The sequence below is a fragment of the Trachymyrmex septentrionalis genome, unplaced genomic scaffold, assembly GCF_001594115.1.
Source record: "Trachymyrmex septentrionalis isolate Tsep2-gDNA-1 unplaced genomic scaffold, Tsep1.0 scaffold127, whole genome shotgun sequence".
Taxonomy (NCBI): domain Eukaryota; kingdom Metazoa; phylum Arthropoda; class Insecta; order Hymenoptera; family Formicidae; genus Trachymyrmex; species Trachymyrmex septentrionalis.
In genome coordinates, this window is record NW_017304406.1 from 1,501,906 (window position 1) to 1,511,587 (window position 9,682).

General features: G+C 31.9%; 1 protein-coding gene and 1 pseudogene across 4 annotated transcripts; one reads left to right on the forward strand and one right to left on the reverse strand.

Annotated features, from left to right (window-relative positions):
• LOC108756448 overlaps positions 1-3,203 on the forward strand; it is an 80,639-nt pseudogene extending 77,436 nt beyond the window's left edge.
• Positions 3,204-7,167: 3,964 nt separating this feature from the next.
• On the reverse strand, positions 7,168-9,118 carry LOC108756419 (cytochrome b5). 4 transcript variants are annotated; one of them, XM_018500195.1, is made up of 2 exons: positions 8,866-9,118; positions 7,168-7,709 (listed from the first exon to the last, which is right to left on the reverse strand). In XM_018500195.1, the coding sequence occupies exon 2, from the start codon at positions 7,679-7,681 to the stop codon at positions 7,241-7,243; it is 441 nt and encodes a 146-aa protein (XP_018355697.1). In that variant the 5' UTR covers positions 7,682-7,709; positions 8,866-9,118; the 3' UTR covers positions 7,168-7,240. The 4 variants fall into 4 exon arrangements, with proteins under 4 accessions (XP_018355697.1, XP_018355696.1, XP_018355694.1 ...); XM_018500194.1 differs by lacking the exon at positions 8,866-9,118 and adding an exon at positions 8,617-8,693; XM_018500192.1 differs by lacking the exon at positions 8,866-9,118 and adding an exon at positions 8,469-8,583.
• Positions 9,119-9,682: the final 564 nt, after the last annotated feature.

A 9,682-nucleotide genomic window follows, 5' to 3' on the forward strand; every position in this document is an offset into this window, starting at 1 on the left:
ATATATATATATATACACATACTAAAAATAATACCGACTGTATATATATATATATATATATAGTCGGTATTATTTTTAGTCTTTTGGAGAGAAGGTAATTTTTAATTTTAAAATGTAGCATAATATTAAACATATAAAAATGTTTAATAAAATTGCGAAAGTCATTTCTGCGTAAAATATTAATAGCATAATATTAGCATTAAATATAAAAGCACTATACTAGAATTACACGATTAAATAAGAGTCCCTTTTGCGGGAAACGCAAAAAGAGAGGATGTATGCTTGCAAGCTCCCGCAAGCTTTTACGATATAATATGCAAGGCAAGTCGGCCTGATGAGAAACGAGAAAAGTTTTTTTACTGCGTTTTACACATGGTTTTATGCTGCAAACCGTGGTCGGTTTAAGAAGAACATTAAAAAACAGTTTGCGGCTTTATTATAATTTTCAGCGTGATGTAACGAAAAATGTGGAACTGATTTACGCGGCTAATTTCGTTACTCGAGCTTCCATTGATGAATTTATGTGAATTGCAAAAGTTTACTTTTTATTAAAATTAATAACATTAATTATGCTGTTTACAAACATGATTATTCTTGTGATTATATCAAAGAGCTGCTATATCAAAGCTATTATATAAAAATTGAAGAATCAGACTACAGACTCAAAGTCCATTATTTTTTTTAAATTAAAATAGATCGTAGCCACAGTTTTATTTTGTAAAATAACAAATTGTTGTTTCGCATCTGAAACACAATATAAAAGATCAGGTATCAAAACCACATGCAAACATAATGATAAGTAACTACAACCTAGGAATTGGAGTTGCGGAGAGTAACGTGATCCTAATGTGGTCTCGCGAGCAGTACGATATTTCTGAGAAGTTATTGTTAATTAATTTTTTTAATTAATCAAGGACCATTCTCACGACGGTCGTTGTTAAACAAAATGGAATGCAGGTGAAAATGTTATACCTCATTAGTACATCTCAATTTCATTTATGCTTCTGATTACAGTAATTGATCATTAATAACAAGATGTTTTTAAACATAAAACAACTTGTTAGAAGCAAAGGGACAGGCATAAAGAGTACTTTCTATTTGTAAAATGTTCTGTATATCGGACCTTGTCCTAGTTATTTATCTCGAAAGCAAGTTTTATTTGAAACGGTCGCAAATATCCTCTCACATAAAGCGCATTAAAAAAATTTTTTTAATTTTTTGTAACACATGCATTTTTCGTGTAACATATTTCTCGCTTGAAACTGTACGTTATTACATACTATGGTATGTTAAAAATGTAAGATTTTAAAAGAATTATTTGTAAACCTAAAGAGCAATTGTAAAAATTGTAAAAACAATTTGTTGTATGCAAAATATCGAGTAAATAATTTAACAAAAAATAATTTAATAAAAAAAAAAAACAAATAATCCCAATTCATTAAAAATATTATTTATTTCAACTGTTAATGTCTAGAATAGCTTTTAAATTCAGATTACTAGTGCCTTTTTCTCTCTGTATGTATGTATTTGCAACAATGTATATTTTGTATCTTTTCTTTATTAACTATGAGGCACATTTTCGTTTTGCAGAACGGTCTGCCACCGACGTACGAGGAGTATCTTTATCACAAGAACGCGATGACATCACGCTCACATACTCCTCCGCCACCGTGGTCCGACTCGACGACGACGTCTAATCAGGCTTCGAGTATCTCACGACGTGAGCTCTTGGCCAGCCAACCTGAGCTCCGCGAGTATTTGACGCAGCTGGCGCTAAGCGATCGTGGCTTACAGTATCAACATCAACAGCAACGGCAACAATCTAGAGACGATGGCTACTCACAATCAGTCCCGAGGGTACAGGTCAGAGTGCAGAGACGTGCGCGGGCAATGCCTCTCAGGTGAGTAGTCGAAGAGGCTGTAAGAACCGACCTCGGCTGTCACGTCTCGTATCTTGGAGCCGGTATCGCTCGCGGAATAATTCACGTAGTTTCCGGGATGGCCATATGCGACTACGACGCCGCCGGGAGTTAGCTTGGCTAAGGAGGTACTTGGCTACCTCGAGACATTTTGAGGCGCTGAGAACTAGTAGCAGGTTTAAAGTGGTTTAGAAAAATGGCACAGACAGCAATTATGTAAATGCTGAGCGTCCCGAGATTTTTTTCCTCTGCGTTCTTATCTCTGCTATAATCGCGAGCAAATTAAAAAGAAAATGACAAGAATAATTTCAAGAGTTCTCTGAAATGTGTTACACATTTTTCTCGAGTAAAAATGTTCGAGAGTGTAATCATTAATTTAATCAAAATTATATAATTCAATTATACAATTCAAAGAGTAGAATAATTTTTTCTATCTGTTTATTAATTTTATTCTATCTATCTTTTTATTTCAAATCATTTTAGTTACTTCTAGAAACATTTTCCATTCAGAAAAATTTAAATAATTTATGCTTGCAGATCGCAGAGTGAAAGTCGAGCGCAACAACAACGAATTGCAGCAATGTATACGGATGCTGCATTTTGCATGGAAACCACGGTATTACAATCGGCATTCGATTCTGGACCAGGATTTGCTCTTTGCAGCCTGATGTAAAAGGACGAACAACTTCACTTTAACAGGAAATTGCAGGAAGGTTGATACTATCATCAATCCACAATCGAGTTCATTCGCGAATATTTTCCTTGGTAGCTGAGTTGTGTCAAAGAAAGCGTTTGCGAAACCACTTGACCGTGGATTGTTATATGACGTATTAATCTATTCGCGATTCATACAACGAGATATAATGTTGTTGCAATGTCGCGTCTCGGTGCTTTTGTGAATGTAATGAATAAAGCCTCATAATTAGTTTCGATTCCTGATAGTAAAGTATCATTGCCTCATAAGTATATGTGAATATGTAAGTATCAAATGATATTTCTAAACGGTGTCTACTTGAAAGTATCTATTCTCTATAATTATTTTTCAATTGGTAATGCTATTGGTATTACAATTTTACGTACTTCTGTACATCGGTGTCCCTAGAAGAAGGATTCTAGTTATCCTAGTTTCCTTTTTGATTGGCATGTCCACACAATGGTGGTATCAACTGAAATATAGTAGGTACACACTTATATTCACATAAAATACACACATTTTAAACACACACACATATATTTTACATTTATACGTATATGCCATTTTGTGGGCATGGTCTACTTCTAAAGACATTAACTGTATGCTAGTATCTAGATATAGTCACATTTATAATCAATTATTACTGATCAAAATATCTGTTAATTTTTTATTTAATTTTAATAGACAACTAAAAAAAAGGAAGCAGAGAAATACATATATATGTTCGTAAATATAGATATTTAAAATAACTTTTAAAATAAGAATTTACTATGGAATTAATCTATTTCATTTTATATTATATGAATTATAAGAAAATTGCGATAAGTTAGCTAAATTTTAGTTTTAATGTAAATTATTTCAAATGAAGAAATACGCATTTTTTAGATTCTTTTTTTCATAGAAAACTCGTTAAATGATGAGTTTTTATTCTTAACTTGATATCCAATTTTTATTCTCTAAATGATGATGGTATTTGATGCCGAATAAATTTTCTAGCCTTTTACTTGAAAAAAATACAATAAGCAACGAGGCTGTTGAAACACGCATGAAAAAGCAAGCTTTGTATTCGTATAGGAAATCGGAATTTTCAACAATATGTCATAGAGCTAGTTCCGCTACTTTAGTGTGCCCATAAAGGAAAAAGAGAAACTTGATAACCCGAACCGATCAAAGACAATTGAGATACAATGGATCGGATATACGATTTTGCTGTCCGTTTCGTTTGGTCACACAAAGAACAACGACGAATAATGAACGCGCTCTCATTTTTCCGGATCAGCGAAGAGAAATTTCTAGCTTTCCGGACAAACGATAGAATTTTCTGCAGATACAAATAACGGTCAAATAAACAATATCATATATTGGAGTCACACAGGTTTAATTTTTCAAACTCTCAGGTGGAATTTTTCTGTTGGACGGCGATTCTAGTCTGTATGTTTTTCAAAAGAAAAAAAACCTGAAGGAACTCTTTCGCGCTGAATATTGTTTTAAAGAATGGAAATTAAATATTGAGTCGTATATTGACTTAATACACTCTCATTTTCTAAAATTATAATTTATATTAAATCTAATTTATCCAATTTATTTCACATTATAAAACAGAAAGCGTTGCAGAATAAAATCCTAAAAGCGAAAATTAATAACAGATTTATTTTTATTTTTATTGAATTGAGGATAAACTTTGCTCCAAACAAAATTTAATTTGAGATTTAATAATTATGATACATTCAATGTTATAAAATGAAAAGTTAAAAATTTAATTTAAATGTCGAATTGAATTTTTTCTATACAAATATTGTTCCTCCGCGATAAATAATTACTATTTCGAACATTTTTAGATTAGAATTTCTGATACGTCGAAATGATTTTAGCTATATTTTTTATGTTTTGTGACTTATAATTATAACAATAGTAACTGTAAAAAAAAACTTGTTAGCGAAGCTATTTTCATTTATGTTATATACTCACTTTCAAACTGTCATTTAGAATTTAGCAGAGACAATTTATAAATGAGCGAATGCTGTGGACATTCGCTATTTGACACAGTCCTAACAACATACAAAACAGAAAGTAGTATGTAAAGTTGGTGTTGATCAACGTAGCGTAGCGTGACGATGTGTGTGCATCAAAGTGCGCAAGTATCGCATTAGTATCACTATCATAGGCATAATAAAATAGAAAAAGTATATAGTTTTAGTCACATGTGAAATTTATGCACTTATTAAGTTCAAATTAAATGTGTACGAAGAAATCTTATGTATTATGAACAAACTATCTTAATGTTAAAAATCGAATGGAGAGCAAAATTAGTTACTCAATTATATAGTATAAAGTTAGAGAGAGGGATGTGTATATATATATATATATATATATATATATATATATATATATATATATACATATATATATAGACTATCACATATTTCGTATCGCAACTCACCACCATGTAACATAAAATCTATTTAATATACGGGAAGATCCTTATATCGAAATTTTTCCATCGGTTTTGTAACGTTTTTCTATCGGCGAGATGTTAAGACATGCAAAACTAAGGAGTGACGGCTCGCCATGGGAGAGAATGATACTAATCATATTAATAAGACTTATCTCTTTTCTTCTTTTTTTATTTTATCTTAAACGCATGCATGTGCACGCACAAACACGTATACACATACACGCATATACATACAAAACGTATTATATATTTTATATGTACATTTTGTGATTAAGTGTAAATATATCGTAAAGAGTACTGTTATGTGTGTAATTCTAGATAAATATAGAGTTAACGCATAAACTGAGTACATTGCTAATTTAATAAACGAACGGTATTGCCTTCCGACTAATGGAAACGAAAGAGTTTATTATAAACGGTCTATCGACAACATATTACATTACGAACGAGCTATATCGCTATATTACCTCATACTGTATGTTATGTATATTATAAATGTGTGTTAGAGAATTAAGAAATATATAAAATGTGTCCAGTGTAAAGTATTCTCTATTCTCTGAGCACTGATCATTATTTCACCGGCCCTCTATTTCATTTATTTTTTCGAATAAAGATATGGAAAGCCTTTTGAGAAATGTAGCTTCGAAATAGTTCGAACTTCTTTCGGAATACATGACAGAAAGAAAGAGAAAGAATTTTCAATATTTATTATCTTCAGTAATAATAAAGTAACTTTCCATGAAAAATATAATATTTGTCTGGATACCAAAAAAATCTTTCTTCAAATATTTTGTCCGGTATATACAGTGAAACTTCCATAATCTCTACTACGCGGGGCTGTGATAAATTAGGGAGGTTCTCTTCATTCTTATTACATTAGGGGCGGAGGCATTAAAAAAAAATTGCATATGTTATATACAGAGTGAGAACGTTTTGCACAGATGCCAACGCAACATGACCTATTTTAACACTGAAAATTTTTATTTTGTATTACACGACGTCATGTACATATATGGGGGGGGGGGGAAGGGGGAGGAATAAAGAAAGTTATACAAAGTACTGACGTTAGGGAAATTCTACTGTACATATATAATCAGTGATGTCATGTTATTACGAAATTAAAATCGTCTCATTAATTTACTAACTATAATAACTTGAAGTTGTAAAATCTTATTGCATTACAAGTAATTACTCACGAAGATTAATTGCAGAAATGTAACTAATTATGTTCGCGACCCATTTAACCGAATAAAATTAACTTCTTATCGTTTATCGCGTATTTATTCTCTCAATTGGTACATTTCGTGGTTCAAGAACAAAATGACGTACAAACTTTTTTTTAGCCGTGATAGACGGGCGATAACACGTTGCTCAATATTAGCTATATATATTTTCGTCACATGATCCAATGATTTTATTGTTTTTTTCATTCTAGGAAATACTTTGGCACGCGCACGTGAAACAAGAGAAAGAAATTTAAAATTACGCAATTTGATCGCTATTGTAAATGTAATAAATAAAAACAGAGAAACGATAAACCTAATTTATCGCTTAGCGTTGTCAAGTTAATGTATAATGTAGCTTGCATTATTGTAGTAATGATTGTATTAAGTTTAAATACTGATAAAAAAAAATACTATCGTTGTGATTTGTTACAAACAAATAAAATTCACATCGATATGTATCATTTTCTCTTTTCTGTTTAAAATTCTAGATATAACAATTTAAGTGTTACATAGATTCAGTCTAAGTTTTGATTATTTAAAAATATCTCTCGCTACTGATATAATACGATAAGATCAGTTGTAGAAAGCTGAAAAGCGAAAAAATTATTATGTAAAAATAGGCGGCACATTACAATAAGTTATTCAATTCATTTTTTTCAATCACAACACTGCTGACGAAATATAATGAAATCTACAGTGTTAATCAATTAAAATAAAATCAAATGAGAAGACTTGGAGAAAAGAAGACTAACTCGGGAAAAAGAAAATGTTATTTATAGAAGCAACGGCAATATTTCAAACATAACTTCTGTAGAATCTTCTGTAGCAAGCACACTTTTCAAAAAAGTTAAATAAACGGGTTTGATATGCCGGTTCCAATTTTTCATGTAAAATTTGATATTTTCCCGAGTGCGTCACGATGACAACCTTTGATGATCTGAACAGATTAGAATCCCGAGATCTTCAGGCCGTTGGGAGTGCGGAAAAGTCTCTCTTTTGGCGGAAGCTCACCAATTTTGTACCTTTCTAAGGTTGTGCTAGCGACGGCGGAGTGACCAGTTGAAACGAACGCCAAGGTGGCATCTCGTCCGGCATGTTCCAAGAGAATATCCTGGCCGCCTGGGTGACTGTCCAAGAATTCCGTGCAATCGTATACGTAATCGTAAATCACAAGCCAGCAGTCGTCAGGAGTGTCGTGCCAGGCAACCTCGGCCAAATTGATTATCCGGAGCTCATCGCGCGACTTTTCCTTCAGTCTGCATTTTCGCTCTGCGATAGTATCGTTTCTCTCTGTGACACCGTCACGCTCGACTTGCAAGAAGTTCTCCCTTGATGATTTTACGTCTCCCAATTTGAGAGAGCGGAGAGTCAGGTTCACGAGATCCATGCTACTACGGCTCCTGGGAGCGCTCGTTCTGCAATACAAACGGATTTTACTCAAATAAATTAATCATTTAAACAGAATTTAATTGTGATATATTGTAAATATTATTTACAGTATTTACAATAACTCGTGCATGTTTTTCAACTTTGCAGGTGTGTGAATGTGCACGCACGAATATATTTTTATTATAATACATTTATACAACTTGTCTGGTGAATTAAACATCTAAATTTACAATAAAAATTTTTTTAATTGAATAAGAATAAGATAAATAGAAAAATAAATAGAAAAAAATTAATACAAATTTATTAAAAATAAATATTCCGCTCAAACATCAGATATAATATTACGTTGTAAATAAAATAATAGTAAGATAACGTTTAAGTAAAACATTTAATTAAGTTAATTTTTTATTTCGTATTTTTCTTTGTACTCTACGACTCTGTGCATTTTGTTTCTGTTCATATTTATACATCCAAAAATACAATAATTATTGATTGCGTTTCAATCGACAGAGGGCGACGGCGTTATGCTAAAGCAATATTTGCAGTAGTGAAAAATTGTGAACAACTGCACCGTTGAGAATACATTATTCTGCAAAAATGACTAGTGACAGCCGGAAAATATGAGTGTGGAAACACCGGGAATATCGATTGTATCGATTGTGGAAATAAACGGGGAATCTACGTATACAAGTCACACACAAATCGCGCGACAGTTTACAGCAATTATTTAAACAATCTCAGTAACGATATATTCGGAAAATGGATTTGTCACACGTTAAATCTACCTACAACGAGCGTTTCTGCTGATGTCTGTCAAGGGACATCGTATGTAACACTGAGACAGAAATCAATTCCTCCGAGAAAGGAGAGTAATTCTATTACCGGTTGAAACCTAATGCGTGCACACTCCAAGATATTTTCTTAGTAACGTACTTCTGTGGTAGTCGAACGTGTTGCTTAGGTATTGATCGTAATCTGCATATAAATCAACTAAGCTCGAATAAAAAGTTCCCTCTTCTTCTTAGTTGAAGAATTCCCGCCAGTGAAAAGTCAAAGATAAGAAGCGAAGAAATAAAAATTCAAAAATCAATGAAACTTTATTAACTATTAATTATAATTTGTAAGCCTATAAGGCTTATAATTGGTAAGCCTGCCACGTAGTATTGGAGTCGTGAATCTTACTCGTAAAATCGATGTTCTACTTCTCTTCTCGGCCAAATGTAATAATTTCCAATAGGAATTTAAAACAATGTGACAGCACTATTTGTAATTACTCGCACTAATCGTAAGTATTCTCAGAGAGAAAGAGAGGCATCAGCACATTGCGATATCTCACGGCACTCTTATAAAACTCTGCATCATGTGAAAGCGGTTCACGATTTTATTAGCTACTTTATTGATATTCCCCACAATGATGATAAGCACTAACTCGTTTAACACGCATTACACTTTCGACAAATCATTGCGCAAAAAAGTAATTAAAAGGCATATTCTTTTTTGAAGATAATGTTGAAATATTAACAATGACGAGAGGGGTAGTATCAACCAGCATCTTCCGATGTTTATTTGTAAATACGCTCGATTACAATCGTCATGATGTTATGCATTCAGCGTTTATCAGTTATATTGACGTTTATCAGTTGTATTGACCTTCATCGACCTTTATCTAAGAGAAACTCGTAGATTTATCAAAAATTAATTATATATAGATAGTATCTCGGATATATATATATATATATATATCCGATACTATAATAGATATATATATTCATATATTCTTGCATTACATATTTTTTTATATGTTTCATAATATATTTATAATATATTTTATATAATGTGTATTTAATAATGCTAGAATTTACTGATCAAGCATAATGTTTAAAGAAAAAAGAAAACGTTATCCTCATCATATATCTTTATAAGCAAAATATTCACCATTAAAGTAATAAAATATTTAAATTGAACAAAAATATTTATATAACATCTTTTATACTTATCA

Bases quoted from the DNA above. Each gene is read 5' to 3' on its own strand.
- LOC108756419 (XM_018500191.1), bottom strand. From the start codon at position 8,507: ATGTCCCTTGACAGACATCAGCAGAAACGCTCGTT. The intron at 7,710-8,472 runs GTAGGTAGATTT...TTTGTATTGCAG, and splicing joins CATCAGCAGAAACGCTCGTT to AACGAGCGCTCCCAGGAGCC.